This window comes from Sus scrofa, chromosome 13, assembly GCF_054392235.1.
Source record: "Sus scrofa isolate SSC_HxYL_T2T_F1_AM1 chromosome 13, Sscrofa_HxYL_maternal_Yorkshire_Landrace_v2.0, whole genome shotgun sequence".
Taxonomy (NCBI): Eukaryota; Metazoa; Chordata; class Mammalia; order Artiodactyla; family Suidae; genus Sus; species Sus scrofa.
In genome coordinates this window covers 149095087-149113794 of record NC_139395.1, presented here as the reverse complement: position 1 = coordinate 149113794, position 18708 = coordinate 149095087, and the positions used below count along the sequence as shown (strand labels likewise).

At 40.1% G+C, this 18708-nt stretch overlaps 1 protein-coding gene across 13 annotated transcripts in view; it reads left to right on the top strand.

Moving 5' to 3' along the window:
* Positions 1–18708, top strand: part of RUBCN (rubicon autophagy regulator) — a 63641-nt gene that overhangs the window by 4757 nt on the left and 40176 nt on the right. For 5 of the 13 annotated variants that reach the window (XM_005670135.4, XM_013982359.3, XM_021068219.2 and 2 more), the window contains exon 1: positions 5505–5773. The exons of 6 other annotated variants lie outside the window; for them this stretch is intronic. In XM_005670135.4, coding sequence (XP_005670192.1) covers positions 5709–5773 — 65 coding nt within the window. In that variant the 5' untranslated portion in view covers positions 5505–5708. Of the gene's footprint in view, positions 1–5504; positions 5774–18708 lie in introns of those variants that run through there. 2 more of the 13 variants (NM_001244715.1, XM_021068224.2) reach the window with 2 other exon arrangements.

Here is an 18708-nt window from a genome sequence, read left to right as displayed (position 1 = left end):
CAGATCCTTAACCCAATGAGCAAAGCCAGGAATTGAACCCAAATCCACATGGACACTATTTCGGGTTCTTAACCTGCTGAGCCACAACGGCAACTCCCTAGTCTTCTACTTTTTAATCTCAGGATTAATTCATTTATTCAAAGAATTTGAGTCCCTACTCTGGACAAGACACTGCTACACAGTACAGTGATACAGCTGAAACCATGACAGGCAAGAGAGCAGACATAGCTGGACTAGTCTCCAAGTCCCTGATTACCCGGTTTCTTGGACTAGGTAACCTGCTTGAATAGACAGAGGAACTTGAAGGGGAATTCTTCCTGGGCTCAGGGGTTGGACCTCTAGCCCACTCCTTATTAGGCCTTGTCTTCTCTGGGCGAGGCAGGGGTTCTGTCAATCAAGGGTTCCAGGTCAATTCACTGAGTGACTAATTGTGGAATTTTCTAAAGCTACTCTGATTTACATAAATCACACAATTTCCTCCTAGTTATGTAAAGATTTCTACTTTTTAAAAATATATCCTTAATTTCCTCAGTTTTTAATAGATGGTAGTCTAGAAAGGCTCTGGAGAGTCAGGAGTCTAGGTTCTCCATGGTGTTGGACAATCTGAGAGCAAGTTGCAGAAACGACTACATAATATATATCTAAGGATATTCTTTTATATCAACATGGTAAAAAGATCGAATTGAGGAAATTTAACATTGATGCAATTCTATCCTCTGATGTATAGTCCATATTCAGATTTTCTGATTATCCTAATAAATAATTATCTTTTATAACAATTTCTTTTCCAATCTAGGATCCAACCCAGCTTCACATGCTGCATGTCTTTGTCCTTCCCCCTTTGTCTCCTTTCATCAGAAAAAGTTGTCAGCCTTTCCTAGTCTTTTATGATATTTATATTTTTGAAGATTGAAGGCAGTTTTTGCATAAATTGTCTTTCAATTTGGTTTTGTCTTATTTTTAGCCTATGATTAGATTTAGGTTATTCATTTTTGTCAGGAATACTACATAAATGATGTTAGGTCCTTCTCAGGACCTAACATCAGGCAGCACATGATATCATTTCATCTTTTTTTGCTTTTTAGGGCCGCACTCTCGGCAGATGGAGTATCCCAGGCTAGGAGTTGAATCCGAGCTGTAGCTGCCAGCCTACACTACAGCTCACGGCAATTCTAGATCCTTAACCCACTGAGCAAGGCCAAGGATCAAACCTGAAACCTCATGGTTCCTAGGCGTATTCGTTCCTGCTTTGCCATGACGGGAATTCTAATGTCATTTCATCTTATTGGTGATCTTAACTTTGATTACTAGGTTAAGATGATGTCTACCAAATTTCTTCATTGTAAAGATACCTTTCCCCCCCCACATATAATGAATAAGCAATCTTCAGGGAGATGATTTGAGACTGTGTACCTATTCTGTGTAGAAACAAATTTCACTGACAGCTTTAGCGTCCACTGATAATTCTTGCCTAAATCAATTATTACATGATAGCTAAAAAATAGTGATTTGTCTCTTTCTATCATTCCTCTACATTCATAAGTTGACGTTTTACTGTGAAAAGAGCTTTACTTCCCCACTCTCTCTTCCTTCCTATTTCTATTTATTTATTTGCATACTTATTTATAGACACTCATAGACTCATTTTGTGTTAAAAATTCTCTTCTGAAAGCAAAAGGGTGCAGGGTGTATAGGTTGTGCTTACTTTTGAAAGCATATAGATATGTATACATACCATAAATTAAACAGATTTTGATACTCAAATTGCTTTGGACTTGGCTAGTGGGCAGCATCTCTTACCTTTTAAAATTTGAATGCTTTATTTTATTTTTTATTTTTTTTTGTCTTTTAGGGCCACAGCTGCGGCATATGGAGGTTCCCAGGCTAGGGTTCAATCGGGTAAAATTTGAATATTTTAAACAATCTGCTAAGAATAATTTTAGTGAATAAAAAGAAAATATTCATGCCGATAATTGGTATTTGTTGAATATATTCAAGAAAGCTATTTCTTTTCTTTTCTTTTTTTCTTTTTAGGGCTGCACCCACAGCCAAAAATATATATATATATATATATATATATATGGTATTTGGATAAATGATTCTTGAGTGAAATTGGGTTTCTGCCATTGTTATTCTAGGATCAACTACTGTTTGTATAAAAATTTCATCTTGGTGATCTTGAAAACAAACAGATTGATCAAGATCAATAAAGTTCTTCAGAGTTTTTGACTTTTAAAACATTAATTTAGCAAGCAGTTGCTAATAACACGATTACATGAATATAACGCATATTGAACCCTGATGCTAGATATTCTTGCATATTTGACAACTTTTGCCTTTGGATCCCAGATGCACAAAATTGGGTTAATCATAATCCTTGGTTCATGATATACTCTCACCATTTTCCATGATTAGTTAATTATTTTAAATAATTGATTATAATTAGTTATGATTTCATTCTTAGTTATTTTTATTTTATTTTATTGCTTTTTAGGGCTGTACCTGTGGCATATGGAGGTTCCCAGGCTAGGGGCTGAATCCGAGCTGCAGTTGCTGGACTACGCCACAGCCACAGCAATGGCAGATCCAAGCTGCGTCTGTGACCTACACCACAGCTCATGGCAATGCTGGATCCTTAACCCACTGAGTGAGGCCAGGAATCAAATCCGCATCCTCATGGATCCTAGTTGGGTTTGTTAACCACTGAGCCACGAAGGGAACTCCATTCTTAGTTATTTTTAAAACTCTGCACCTACAAGCCCATCACTCAAAACAAAAGCTGGAACAGACAATAACCTTGTGACCTGGCAATTCTACTTCTAGGTATGTCCCCAAGAGAAACCCTTGCTAATGTATGAAAGGTGACGTGTAAAAGAATATTGTTGAAGCACTGTTACAATAGCAAAAGCCTGGAAATAACCCAAATGTCTATCAGTGGAAGATAGCATGAATAAAGTGGTATATTCACACAATGAACTATTATATAGCAGTCAAAAATCAATGAACTATAGTGACACACAATACAAATAAATCTTATCAATGTAATATTAAGCAAAAAAAGGCATCAACGAATAAATACAGCTTAATACCCCCTCCCCCACCATTATTTTTTTGGCTGTTCCCACGGCATGTGGAAGTTCCCAGGCCAGGGGTCAAACCCATACCACAGCAGTGATTGGAGCCACTGCAGTAACAATGCTGGACCTTTAACTCGCTGCACTACAAGGGAACTCCACAAAAAATTTTTTTAAATAATAATTTTTAGGAATATGGATAGATGCAAAGAAACTATATAAAAAGAGAGGCACGGGAGTTCCTGTCGTGGCTCAGTGGTTAACAAATCTGACTAGGAACCATGAGGTTGCGGAGTTCTATCCTTGGCCTTGCTCAGTGGGTTAAGGATCCAGCGTTGCTGTGAGCTGTGGTGTGGGTCACAGACGTGGCTCTGATTCCACGTTGCTGTGGCTGTGGCATAGGCTGGTGGCTTCACCTCCGATTGGACCCCTAGCCTGGGAACCTCCATATGCTGTGGGAGTGGACCTAGAGATGGCAAAGAGACAAAAAAAAAAAAAGCAGTGTAATTATAAACAAGGAATTTAGGATATGGTGATCTGCAGTGAGGGAAAGCAAAGTGATGAGATGGGGGGAGCAGGCACATGGCTAGTGTAGGTTATTGTCAAGTTTATTAACTGACTCCTTTAAAAAAAATAGTGTAAACCCAGTCTTGAATATATGATGGAATTCCTGTCTTCTAGAACTTTTACTACAATTTTAATTCTAGAATTTCTTGATACAGCTGAATGACTTTCATGTAAATATATGGTAAAATCATGTGGCATTAATTTGAAATTATACTATATGCCAAAAAATAGAATTTCATACATTTGTAGAAACAGAAGGTACTGAAGTCCCAATGACTCATCTGCTCCTTTCTTAAACTGTGTAACATTTTAGTAGGAAAACATAGAAAGTTTGAACAGAGTATTTTTTATATAAATGGAAGTTAGCATAATTTACATTAAAAGTCTCTTTCACTTCACTTTTAATTTACAAAGTCTTCTGAAATTTGAAAATTCCTGAAAGTCACGTATTATTTTTAGCAGAGTAACTAGTTTTTATGGAGTTAACCTAGATTCCCTCCCTAACAGAGTAGTGCTGATTCTATGGCCTTACCATGGCTCTAATCCTAACCTCCTGCCATAGTTTAGGCCTAGACTTGCAAACTAGTATCTCAAAGGCCACATTTAGCAGACTTTTTGTTTGTTTTGGAAGGCCTGTGTAATGTTTACATTTAAAAGAAAATTTTGCCAATATTTACATTTTGAAATTGTGCTTAAAACATGGATTCCAGCTTTATTGAAAAATCAGAATATTTGGTAAGTCCAGGCCCAGATGTGTCCATTTGGCAACATTTGATTATAGCTAAGGTGTGACTTTCCTTCTTGGATGAGGCACTGGGGGTTCCAGTTCAGAGAGTTTCTACAATTTTCCTGCAACAGGGTCACTTCAATCATTGGCATTACTTGCATGGCCCATATAGAGATTTCCTACTTCTTTTCATATCCATTCTTCTGCCCTTACCTCCAACAAACTACGTACTCTATTTCCTCTCTTCAGTGTCAAAAGTAGCTTTCAAAGCAGGATGGATCAAATCACTTCTTCATTTGCATATCCTTGATTTGCTCCTAATTGTTTTTAGGGTAAAATTCAAACTTCTTAGAATGGCTTGGAAGTTCCCTCGCGGCGGCGGCACAGCAGGTTAAGGATCCAGCGTTACCCCAGCTGTGGTGCAGTTTGATCCCTAGCAAGGGAACTTCCACATGCCACTGTGTGCAGCGCCCCCCACCCCCACCCCAAAAGAGTGAGTGAGAGAGAGGAAGAGAAAGAATGACTTCAGGATCTGGTCTTCCAGCTCACTCACACCATTTTGTTCTTCACCTCTTCCCAGCTGATTACTACTCAGAACTAGCTGTTCCCAAACCAGCATGCCTCTCCACCTTCTCTTCCTTCTACTGGCTAACTCATACTTAAAAACTCTGTCTGCCATCAATCCTCCAAGGAACCTTCCCCCAAAGCCTTTCCCTCCTGATCTTCTTTTGTGATCCCAAAGCAACTTGAACTCTTGAGTTTGTGAATTCTTCATTAAAATATTTGAGGTCCCTAAGCACTACCAACAGGTGATAAACTAGGATACGCTGAACTGGGGTTATCCATACTTGGATTAAGACTAGCGTTATGTTCTACTCTAGACTTCTGACCGAGTTCGGTCCCAAAGGTGAGATGTAACAGGAGTGTGTAACACCAGTAAGGACAGGAGTCCACCGCACCAGTACGTACACCCGGTACGAGCGCAGGTGGGCGTTCCTGACCCTGGCTCTCCGCTGAGAGTGCGGCAGCAAGCCTGAAATTAGGGTCTGAAGTCAGCAGCGAGCTCAGCCTGGGATTGGATAGGGCGGTGCATGCTGGTAGCAGCCGGGCCTTCGAAAGTGCTTGCTGGGAGTTGTAGTTCTTGGAGCCGGAAGTGGCAGGCAGGGATAGAAACCGCAGCTGAGGCAGCAGTCACTGTTGGTGCCGTCACCCGGCTGAGTGTATAACCCTAAGCTCGCTCGCCGTGGGTGCCTCCTCGGTTCCCGGGGGGCTCCGGCAGCCCTGAGGGGCAAAGCGGCAGGACGCCTTTCTTCAGAGAAGAGGCGACGTCGCAGCCCCGGATGCGGCCAGAGGGCGCGGGAATGGAGCTTGGCGGCTGCGAGGAGAGCTTGCCGGAGGAGAGCAGGTGGGCTGGGAAGGGGCCGGGGAGTCGCTGGCGGCTGGATGCGCTGAAGCCTGGGGGGCTTAGGGAGGGCTCCGAGAGCACAGGGAGACGTGCCAGGCGCGACAGGCATGAGGGCAACTGTTGTGGGCCACTTGTTTGGGAAGAAATTCTGAAAGGAGGGACGAGCAGGGCGTGGATAGGGCGGACGAGGGAACCGGCGTAGTGAGGGTGAGGGAGGGGGAATAGGGTATGTTGAGGGCAGGAGGAGCACGAGTGGGTGAAGCTCAGACCCTAGGCTGCTGGAGAGAAGGTGGATATTGAGAGGTGCTCTAAAGAGATTTTATAGGCCAGAGTCTCTAGATAGGGGTAGGGGACAAGGTTGGTGCCCCGACTGGAACTTGCGGTGACAGCAATTCAGGCCAATATTAAGAAGGTTGGAGTAAGAATTTCTGGGAGCAAAGGTTAGGTATTATGAGTGGCCTAGAAAGAAGCTTAGGCAAGATGAGTGTGAGGAAGAAGACGTGAAGGAGGGCCTGTGGATTAAAGTGGGCGATTGTAATGGGAGTGGGCGGCTTGCTAATAAGATGAAGTTGAGTGGTTGCTCTTTGTCAATGCTAGATCCTTGTCAGAGAGTAACAGGACCTTCCTGTTGTTTACTTTTCATGTTTAAACCCTTCACTCCGTCCTCACAGTGCAGCTAAACAAGTTCCCATTTATTTTTATGAGACTGAGTTTCTGTTATTGAGTTCATACCTTCTAGAAATTAGAGAATTTAAGATTTTAAAAACTACTCTGGGAGTTCCCATCGTGGTGCAGTGGTTAACGAATCCGACTAGGAAACCTGAGGTTGCGGGTTCGGTCCCTGGCCTTGCTTAGTGGGTTAAGGATCCGGCGTTGCCGTGAGCTGTGGTGTAGGTTGCAGACGCGGCTCTGATCCCGCGTTACTGTGGCTCTGGCGTAGGCCGCTGGCTGCAGCTCCGATTCGACCCCTAGCCTGGGAACCTCCATATGCCGCGGGAGCGGCCCAAGAAATAGCTAAAAAGACAAAAACAAAACAAAACAAAACAAAACACCTACTCTGATTAAATAGTGGCTTGGACTCTGTAGAGGCACTTCCTATGTATAGGGGTTGCTTCATTAATAACTCTGGTCTTAGCCTCTTAAGATTCTGGAGTGAACAGGATAGAGCAGGAATGTGGCTTAGGGAAATTTTTTTTGACTGGAAGTGGAATATTTACTTCTGAGAAAATACCTACAGGAGAGAATTAATGAAATATTGTACCAGGGTGAAGACCTGGGTGTTTTAAAGGGTGACTCCTCTTTCATGTGCACAGTTAACCTGCGGCCTGCTGTACAAAACCTGGGCTGACAGGACCTTGGGGTTCCTGCCTTAGATCTGTGAATGATGTGGTCAGTGAAACTGAATATCTTACTTCCCTTTTCCATGTTTCAATTTCTGCTTATGTATATTTGGCTATTCATTCTTCCTCCAGATGTCTGTAAAATGCTCCATGTAGAAGGTGTCATATAAATTCTCAACAAATTTTAGGATTATTTTATTTTCCACCAGTTCGTGTGAGAGAAGCTGGGTTGGAAATTCACGTTCAAATTTCTTCCCTATCTAGCTGAGTTAGTTATTTATTTAATGTATTTAACAAACACTTACTATATACTAGGCATTGCTTAAGAGTCTGACAAGTATTATTTACTCTTCATAACGACTGGGTGAGAGAGGTACCACATTATCACCATTTGGCAGATGAGGAATCTGAGACAGGACAGGATAAATAACATGCCAAGGTCATATGCTAAATCCTTGGTAGGACTGGGATTGAAACCTAGGCTCCACTTTTAGTTATTTATTTTTTTTGCTTTTTAGGGCCTTACTCGTGGCATATGGAGGTTCCCTGGCTAGGGGTCTAATCGGAGCTACAGCAACGCCAGATCTGAGCCGTGTCTTCGACCTACACCACAGCTCATGGCAACACCAGATCCTTAACCCACTGAGTGAGACCAGGGCTCAAACCTGCAACCTCATGGTTCCTAGTCAGATTCGTTTCCGCTGCACCACGGCCACGGGGAACTCCCCAGGCTCCATTTTTAATACCTATACTATGCTGCCTCTCATTATGCTAATTACTGGGACAAAGATTGTGTAAGGTAGTGAATTGTGTAGAATTCTTTGCCCACCATTAAGGCCAATAGGAGCATTCCTTTGCAGTTATCTTTTTCTATTATTCTTTCCATGCCTGCCTCTTAACTAAGGAACTCTAGTCAAAACTTCTTTTCAGCATGGGATTGTCCTCACAAAATCATTCACACTGTTGCCATAGTCTACTCTCTGTTGGTGGCTGGTTAACTCAGAATGTGTTAATGGGACTTCATGGCACGGATGACATCTTTAGTTCCAGATAGTCAGATGGTAAATAACATGCCTTGTGCCTGAGATTTTAGGCACTGTGGCTGAGTCACTATAAATCTAACCTTTCTATGGTCAATAACACACTCAATTCAGAAAACACCTTGATGAGATGGCATCATTTTTTTAATATATGAAGGATAAAAGTTATTTCTGAAAGTGGTTGATGTGGTGAAATGTGCATAAAGTCTGTAGGCCGGTAGATCTGCATTTGACTTCTACATCTGCTGTTTCACTTGGCTCATCCTGTCTGGGAAGAATAATGCCTTCCTGACTGGTAAGTTGTGAGGGTCCAATAAGATAATATGCATAAGGCTCCTCACAGAGTGCCTGGTATACAGTGAGTGCTAAAAATATCTGCTTACATCTTCTCTCCAGTTTTCTTGAAATAGGGTGAATGTGTGCTCTTCCAGTTGCAGTAGTATCATTGCTTGTTTTTCCTCCTTCCATGGGGCTTCTCTATCCAAGTTGAGCTAATTGGGGACTGGCTTAGCTTTTAACTTCACCCTTGGAGTGGAATATCATAGATTTCCCTAGTGTTTTCCATCTAGCTAGTCATCACTCTAGCATAATGCCGTAGTGCTTAAGGGATGATGCTTTATTTTTCCTAGGGTTTCTTAAATGCCAGTTATTTGAAGCTTGTCTGGTGAATGGTTCTCTAAGCATTGCTCTGTCATCCTCAACTGCCTTGGGCCATGCAATCTACTTCTGAGCTTGGAACCCAGCCACCTGCACAGTTTTCCTGGTGCAGTGATCCAGATAGAGTCAGAATTCAGCTGTTAAAATACTTTTTAGTGTTTCTGAACTGAACTCATTCCATTGACTAAAACCTTTTCCTCCTCTGTTCTCTATCTCAGTTAATAATGTTTTCTGTTCAGTCAACCAAGCCAGAAACTTCAGAGTGAAATTTGATACCCTCCTCTCCTTCATTTCCCATATCCAAGCAGTCATCAGGTCCAATGAATTCTATTTCTGATTTTTCTCTTGAAGCTTTGTTTCTTTTTCTCTATTTCCAAATATACATTGGCCTATGTTACTGAAAAATCCAGGGAGTATTATTGCCTCAGAAATGGCCAAATGTAGGTGCTTAAACAAAAATTTGTCCCTATCTGTAAGCTCTTTTTCTTGATGTGTTGGCTTCATTCTCAGGCAGATTGTTCTACAGGATAACCCTTAGTAACTTCAAGTTTAGCAATCCAACCAAAAAGAAAAAAAAAAAAAAAAAGCAATCCCCAAAATGAAAATTCCAGGGCTGACTCTTTTGGACTGACTTGTGTTATGCTCCTGTTCTTGTAATCAGGTATAAAATATATTGCTCACTCAGGCCTAAATTATATGCCCAACCCTGGATCCTGGGGCGGAGTGATACTTTCCTGGAACTTCATGGACCAGATTAAGTGCTAGAGGGGTGATTCCCCTGTGAAAAAAATCAGTGTTCTGTTACTGAAAGAAAGGGACATGAATTCTGGGCATATATAAACAAAATATTCACTAAGACCTTTATTATTTCTCATCGTAGATTCATTCAGTAGTCTCCTAAGCTCCCAATCTGAACCCAGTCCCTCCATTCCAGACAGCCTACCAGCTTAATTTTTCAGAAGCAAAGTTACTGTAGTATTTTGCTCAGAAATGTTCAGTGATTTCTCATTGAAAATAGAAGGTCAAAACTTCCCTGGTATTCAGTATGAAGTTTCCAGTTACAAAACCATGGCACTCACTCTCACATCTCCTTCCTCACCATTCTGATTCTTGCTCCTCTACATTCCCTGCATTGCCTCCTTTGCCTGGAGTGCTCTCGGTTGTCCTTTAAATAATGCTCCTTTAGAAGGCATCACTGACCTGTCCTTTTCCGTCTATTATTACAGCATTTCTCACTTCCTCCCTTGCATTGGGAATGCCCTGAGTACCCCAAGAGCTGGGGACTCTCCCTCTTTAACCACCATAAGCCCAGTGCATAACCCAATGCCTGACATATAATTGGTGTTTAATGAATATTTTTGTTCAAAGAATGAAAATGATAGCAATTTGGTCATGCGTCTCATGGTTGAATAGGTGTCGGTAATAGTGTTGCCATTGAAAGGGCCTCTTTTTTCCCTTTTTGTTCATTTTCACTTTAATCTCCATTTTCTGTTTCTTCTCTTTTTCCTTTGACCATGCTCTGGCAGTTTTATAACACTCGTTGCAAAGCAAGAGGATCACATGGTTTTTGAGTAATATATACTGCTAGTCCAGTTATTAGTACCCAAAGCTCCCCTAGAAGCATCCTCTTGAAGCTTTTGGGGGAGATGTTATTGTCAGAACCCAGGAGCAGGAGGTATATCAGCTGACAGCAGGGACCATAAGCTGAATCTTTTCTCAATATCTGCTGTTCCCACAGCTGTTTCTGCTTTTTATAGCTGCTTTATCACTTCTTCCATAAACCCACTTTCCTGTTTTGGGTTTTGATTTGTAATCTTTCCTCTGTAAGTTTGACCAGCCTACCTGGGTAGTTATAGACCAGCTCTGTCCAACATGGCCACTAGCCACATGTGGTAATTTAAGTCTAAATTAATTAAAATTAAAAAAAATTTTAAATTTCAGTTCTCTAGGAGCTCTCTTGTGGCATAGTAGGTTAAGGATCTGATGTTGTCACTGCAGTGGCTTCAGTTGCTGCTGTAGTGTGGATTTGATCCCTGGCCTTGGAACTTGTACATGCCGTGAGGATGGCCCCTCAAACTTTTTTTTTTTTGCTCTTTTTAGGACCACACCCATGGCATATGGAAGTTTCCTAGGCTAGAGGTCGAATTGGAGCTACAGCTCCTGGCCTATGCCACAGCCACAGCCACGCCAGATCTGAGCCACACCTGTGACCTACACCACAGCTCACGGCAACGCCGGGTCCTTAACCCACTGATGGGGGCCAGGGATCAAACCCACATCTTCACGGATACTAGTTGGGTTTGTTCCCACTGAGCCACAATGAGAACTCCTCAATTTTTTTTTTTTTTTCAGTTCTTTAGTCACACTGCACAGACTTCAAATGCTTAATAGCCACTGTGGCTAGTGGCTGCCATATTGGACAGCACAGATACAGAGCATTCCCAGCATTTCAGACAGTTCAATTGAACAGTGCTGTCATAGACTTAAATCTGCATTTTTCAGGCTAGAATTGCAGCATGCTTTCATGTTTTTAGTTCCTCTGGTTCAGGCTCACTTGAAGTGTAACCCACACTTGATTAGGAGGAGAGAAGATTATTAAAGAAAGTCATAAACTGTAGTGACTATATAGGGACTTGGCAACCTGTCTCTCAGAGTTTGTGGGGCTAATACTCTTTGCCAGTGAAACTCACAGGAACCCTGCTGGATTGGAGAGATGATTGATTTTTGACTAGAAGACAGCAGAATCCCATAATTTCTAAAGGGTTCTCAGACAGTCTCTCTTTGAGCTCTGCATTTGGATACTTTTGAGAAGAAAGTAGTGAGGGTTATAATGCCATTCCTCTTCACTCCCGCTTTCAAGACTGTGTTTTTATTTTTTGCTATACCTAAAGACTCCTTTGAGAATTTTAGATTTTCTAAGGGGTTTTTTTGTTTTGGTTTTGGTTTTTCCTACTTTTGTTATTTGCTCACTGTTTTATTGCCTTCTGGCCAGAGAATATGTTGTACTACTTATACTTTTGAGGATCTATTGACTTTGTGTGTGTGTGCGCATTAGTATGAGGACAATTTTTGTGACTGTTTTATGCATGCTTTTAAAAAGGATTCTTTAGGATGTTGTTTTCTAGATGTAGTAGAACAGCTTTGTTAATTATATGTTATTCGTCACTTCCGATCACTTTTTTACTTTTGGTTTTCATGATCTCTCATTACCATTGTTTTTCTTTTTTCCATTTCCATTTTTCTTTTTTTGTTTTTGGCAGTTTTTTTTGGTGTGTGTGTGTTTTGTTTTGTTTGATAAATGTTTTGAGGACATATTATTACATACATAAAAACTAGTAAGAGTTATATTTTCATTATTCCCTTTGTCTTTTTAAATGATTCTTGCCTTGAATACAACCTTGATATTAATATTATAGTTTCCTACTTTCTTGTTTGATTGTATATTTTGTTTTAAATGTTGAGCTTATTCTATTGATGTTTATTTTTATCTCATATCTGTTTGGTCTTAATTCTGTTATCTTTTAAAAAAGATTTTTAAAATGTTCTCTTGCTGTTTCCTTGCTTTCCTTGGCGTTTTTTGTTTGTTTTTGCTTTTTAGGGCCACACCCCGTGACATATGAAGGTTCCCAGGCTAGGGGTTGAATTGGAGCTATAGCTGCTGGCCTGCACCATAGCCACAGCAACACCAGATCCGAGCCGTGTCTGCAACCTACGCCACAGCTCATGGCAATGCTAGATCCTTAACCCAGTGAGCCAGGGATTGAACCTGCAACCTCATGGTTCCTAGTCGGATTTGTTTTCCCTGCGCCAGGGTGGGAACTCCTCCTTAGCAGTTTTTGAGATGGTTTAGTTTTAGTTCTAATGATGGTTACCTTTTACTTTAAAATAGTATTCCCTAAAACTGAGGCCACTGAGATAGTGTCTTTCCCCTTTTGCCTGTGTATGCCTCCTTTATCTTGCTTGTAAAGCACGCTTCTATCCAGACAACATAAGATATGACTGTAAGGTAATGAGATTGACCTTCATATTTGGCTCATGAAATTGACCTTACTGTTTTGTAGTAAAACCTTATGTTTCTTTCATTCTATCCATTAAGCAGATTTGAGTCTTTGTTATATGCAAGGTCATCCGATGTTGAGGAAGTCTTTCTAGTCATCTTCCTTCAGTGAGAGCACCATGAACGTAAACAGGGCCTTGGAATCTGCTAAGAAGAGATTTGACTGTAGTTTAAATGCAGTTAAGATATTCTTTGACTGTGGAGCACTGGCTAGTCTTAGTTACGTCGCAGACGGTTCAGTCTTAGAATTTTCTAGGTACCCCTTCAGATTTAATTGGATTCGTTAGATTTATACAATAGATGTTCAAAAGAAAAGGATGGAGAAAAGAGAAATAATACTGTTATTATCTGCTCAGTGGTGGTGCTTTCTGCAAATTATCAATTACACTCCAGTATGAAGCAATTGTTGTTCTCTCCATTCTACAGATGAGGAACTGAAGCTTAGAGTTTAATGGCTTGCTCAAGGATGCACAGCTAGTTTGTGGAGAGCTAGGGTTCAAATTCAGGTTCGCCTGATCGTGAAGCTTGTTCTCTTTCCATTGAATGACATTGTCTGTTTATTAAAATACAAAATAATACAGAGAAAGACAAATACCATATGGTATCACTTACATGTAGAATCTCAAATATGGCGCATTTGAACCTATCTACAAAACAGAAACAGACTCACAGACATAGAGAACAGACTTATGTTTGCCAGTGGGAAAGGGTGGGATATACGGGGAGTTTGGGGTTAGTAGATGCAAACTATTACATTTAGAATGGATAAGCAATGAGGTCCTACTGTATAGCATAGGGAACTCAATCTCTTGGGATAGACCATGATGGAGGACAATATAAGAAAAGGAATGTGTGTATACACACACACACACACACACACACACACACAACTGAGTTACTTTGCTCTACAGTGGAAATTGGCACATTGTAAATCAACTATACTTTAACTTTTTGTTTATTTATTTATTTTAATTTTTTTATCTTTTCAAGGGCCATACCTGCAGCATGTGGAGGTTCCCAGGCTAGGGGTCTAATCAGAGTTGTAGCTGCCAGCCTACACCAGAGCCACAGCAACATAAGATCCGAGCCACGTTTGCGACCTACACCACAGCTCACGGCAATGCCAGATCCTTAACTCACTGAGCAAGACCAGGGATCGAACCTACAACCTCATGATTCCTAGTTGGATTCGTTAACCACTGCGCCACGACGGGAGCTCCAGCTTTAACTTTTTAAAAAAAGTGAATTTCCAAAGGAAAATAAACAATAATAATTCTCAAAAAAGAATAAATAATAATAGGTGATAAAAAATAAAATAAGATGTAGAATACAAAATAAATAGAAAAAACATGGTCCCTCTCCTTAAGGAAGTCAACCATATACTGGTAAATAACAATGGGTTTTTTTAAAAGGGTTATTATTAGGAGGAATGGTCTATTGACAGCATATATTATGGAGTTTCTAACAAGAAATTGTAGCAGGTCAGGTTATTTAGACCCTCTTGGAAGAACATTGAACTGAACCTTAATCCCTGCATTGAACAAGAAGAGAATCATTCCATGTGGAAAGGTCTGCATGAATAAAATCATGGAAGTAGGTGTGAGGTTAGCATGTTTGTAAGACAGTGTGGTAGACACAGAGACTGTTCAGGTTGAGGAGTACTGAGCAGCATGGAGAATTTTTGAACTCTACTAAGGAGTTTGCACATCATCAGTGGTTAGGTTTCTGATGTAAGAGATTTTCCATCCTTTTGTTAAATTACTCATTATTAAAATGTAATAAATTTGATATCATTAAAAGTTCATATGATTGGTGAAGCATTTGTTGAATAGTATGAAGTTATAAAGAGTGCCTCCTTAGGCATTGAGGTTGCCCCCCTAGACTTTGAGTTCCACTTTGAGATTTAGGCACTAAAGGGATGGTACTGCCAATGGTTAGGGTCTCCTAAGTGCCCCAGAGCTGAGAGACTGTATTGACTCAAGTATTTTTTTTCTATAACTATATTATTTATTTAAGAAGCATCATAAATATTTAACTACATACTCTACAAGTTAAATACTGTGCAGTTAAAAATAGAAAACTTAGAGCCAGATAAGAAGAAAATTAAATAAAAATTAAACATGGTAATTTCTTGCTACCTCAGTGTTAACAATAATTATTACCCTTAATTATGTTTTTCTCTACTTTAAGAATGAACCCGTTACGTTCCAAGAAGTGCTTTCTGGCATTAAAATCTTAGGTTCTTGCCTGACCACAGTCTTTCAGCATAAAATGTGCCTCGATGAATGTTGCATGTGAATGCTGGGTGATATCCAAATAATTATTACCAAACAGGTTTAGCCTAGGAAAGACTGACCTCACTTGCTCAAAAATCTGGTTAAAGAATGGGGAGGGACGTTTTATTTCTCTTGGTGATCTGTTTATTTGCATCTAAGATTCAAGTATGAATGGATTAATCCAGCCACTGTATATGGGCTTCAATTGAACTTTCAACTCTCTGAAAATGATAACAGTGTAATTAGGATAAAAGATCCTTTAAAAAGGTAAAGATATTAGGCAGACTAGCTATGTAAGTCAATTTTTAAAAAAATTTTACTTTTCTTCAATATGAACATACACCAAATACAGATGGTTTGGTACATCATAGAGTGTGAATCACATCCTTTTGTAGCTTTGATATCTCAGGGACACTTTATTTTGTGGAAGCAAAGTTCTTTAGTTTTATCCAGAGGTTGTTAGTAGATCTGAATGTTCAAGATTTCTAGGATTTCAATGCTCTTAGTATAATTTGGAATCAAACCCTAGAGTGATAGGGTACTTGGTGACTACTCTCAGGATTTATCATGGTGTTCCTTTGACAGTTAAACTTGTAAGCTCAATACACATATGCAGAGTCACTTGAGGAACCAGACTGGCTTTCAGGCCTGCAAGAGTTGACTGTAACCTGCTGGAATGTAAAACTATCAGTCAGAACAGGCCAAATTAGCTCTGAGGAAGCGTAGGAGATGGAGAATCACTGAAGCAAAACTTGGGAGTCAGTTCATTTCTGTGATGGCAGTGTCTCACAGTTCAGCAATAAATGACCTTTTCAATGCCCACCTCAGTCCTGTGTGCATCTGTGTTATCTTGAAATGTCTCTCAGGACTGGTTTAGAAATAGAATAGGCTGACAGGTACATGAAAAGGTACTCCACATGACCAGTCATCAGGGAAATGCAATTTAAAATCACAGTGAGGTGTTACCTCATACTTGTTAGAAGAGTTGGCATCAAAAAGACGAGATGAGCGTTGGTGAGGACACAGAGCAAAAGGGACCCTGTGCATTGTTGGTGGGATTGGGGCAATAGCTATAGAAAAGGGTATGGAGATTCCTCAAGATATTAAACCTAGAATTACCATAAGATCTAGCAATTCTCCTTCTAAGTGTATATCCAAAGGAAAAAAAAATCACAGTTTCAAAAAGATATCTGTACCCCCAAGATTTTGCAGCATTATTTAAAATAGCAAAACATGGAAACAACCTAAGTGTGTATTGACAGATGAATGGGTAAAAAAACCCAAAAAACCAAAAACCTCTCTCTCTGTCTCTCTCTCTCTCTCACACACACACACACACACACACACAGAGGAATTTTATTCAGCCGTAAAGAAGGAAATCTTGCCATTTGCAACACATGAATGTACTTTGAGAGCATTATGCTAAGTGAAATAAATCAGACAGAGAAAGACAAATACTATATGATCTCACTTATATGTGGAATCCAAAAAACCCATGCAGTTCTCTTGTGGTGCAGTGGGTTAAGGATCAGGCATCATCGCTGCAATGGCTTGGGCCACTGCTATGGCGCAGGTTCAGTCTCTGCCCAGGAACTTCCACATGCCATAGGCACAGCTCCCCAAGACAAAAGCAAAAACAACCTCCTCTACCTCAAAAAATCCCGAACTGGGAAACAAAGAACAGATCAATGATTGCAGGAGGCAGAGGATTGGGGGTGGGGGAAATGGGTGAAGGTGGTACAGAGGTACAAAGGTACTGTAAGATAAATAAGTTTTGAGGATGTAATGTACAGTGCAGTGGCTATAGTTAACAGTACTGTGTTGTATATTTGAAAGTTGCTAAGAGAGTAGATCTTAAAAGTTCTCATCACAAGAAACAAAATTTATAACTGTGATGTGATAGATGTTAACCAAACTTAATATGGTAATAACTGCACAATATATATTTCACTATATATACATATATATGTATCAAATCATTATGTTGTGCAGTTATATCTCAGTAAAACTGGGAAGGGGGAAGAAATAGAACAGGGAAATCTGATGACTCAAATGTTTAATGCCATAAGGTTGAAAAAAGCCTTATGTCTCCCAATTTGAATAACTTCTTGGTCTCCAAATTTGATCTCAAGGTCTTCAGAGAAGACCAGAATGAGATCTCTCTGCTTTCTCTTTTCATATGATATTCCTGTACCAGACCTAGCTTCAACTTCATTCATTTTATTTTGTCTACCTTTACTCATCCACCTTCAAAAAATGGCTCAGAAAGTGTATAAAACATACAAGCGGTTAGTTTTGAGTACTGATAGAATAAAAAAGTATTTTAATTCAGGACTCTCCTACCCCTAAAGGTACCTATAGGTATTTAAATGATATTAAAATTGTTATGCTGAAAGTTACTTGAAGAAATTATAATGGTTCCCTTGACGGTCCTTGGTCCTCGAAGAGGGAAGAATAATAGTATTCTAATAAGAAATGAAAAGGCTAGGTAAAGTGTGCAGCATAACAATTGAAGGAGAAGGAATTTGATACCTCATCTCCTCAGGTTTTCCTTAACCAGTTTGATTCTGTGCATCCACTTCTTTTAATTCAATTGCAACTAGTTTTAAGTTTTTATTGGGTTGGAAACTGATGGGGATTAAAGGAACCTTGAGGATCCTTTAGGGCAGCAGTTTTCAAACTCTTCCTCTAGAGCACTTCAGATAGTCCAGAAGAATAAGCCAATTATTGATTGATTTGGGGACCCATCCCAAGTGACTCAGTGCCAGTCATTTTTGTCTCATTAAAACATTTTTGTCTCAATTTTAGCTTAAAAAAATCATGGAGGAAAGTCATGGGTAATTTGTATTCTTATCTATAATATTTGTGTGCAGATAAATGTATTTGGTGCTAGAAATATAGTTAATAAAAACTTGCTTTTTTGTTTTTTTCTTTGGCAAAAGATTTCTGGTTTTGGAGTTCCTGTCGTGGCTCAGTGGCTACTGAATCTGACTAGGAACCATGAGGTTGAGGGTTTGATCCCTGGCCTCGCTCAGTGGATTAAGGATCTGGCATTGCCATGAGCTGTGGTGTAGGTTGAAGACACAGCTCAGATCTAGCGTTGCTGTGGCTCTGGCTCTGGCGTAGGCCGGCGGCTACAGCTCTGATTGGACCCCTAGCCTGGGACCCTCCATATGCTTTGGGTGGGGCCCTACAAAAGACAAAAAAAAAAAAAAAAAAAAAAAAAAGATATCTGGTTTTGAGCAGATGCCCTCCTCTCTTTGTCTATTGCACATGTAATGTCATTGCCCAGAAATGGATCTTAACAAGTCACACTCTTAGAAACATAGGGTTTTAGCCTACTTGTGTGAGGATGAAATGATAGTAGATGGAGATCACCTTACGAAGCACAATATGCAATGTAAATATGAGGGGTGGTTTTTGTTTTTTACCTTAGTTTTCTTTACAACTTCAGTCCTCTTAGGATTAGGTCTTCTGCCCAAGTGAAAAATTACTAGGGGAAAGAATGTGGGGCAGGAGGCTTCTGTCTTAGACTTTCTTTGACAAGGTCAGCATCAGGTACAAC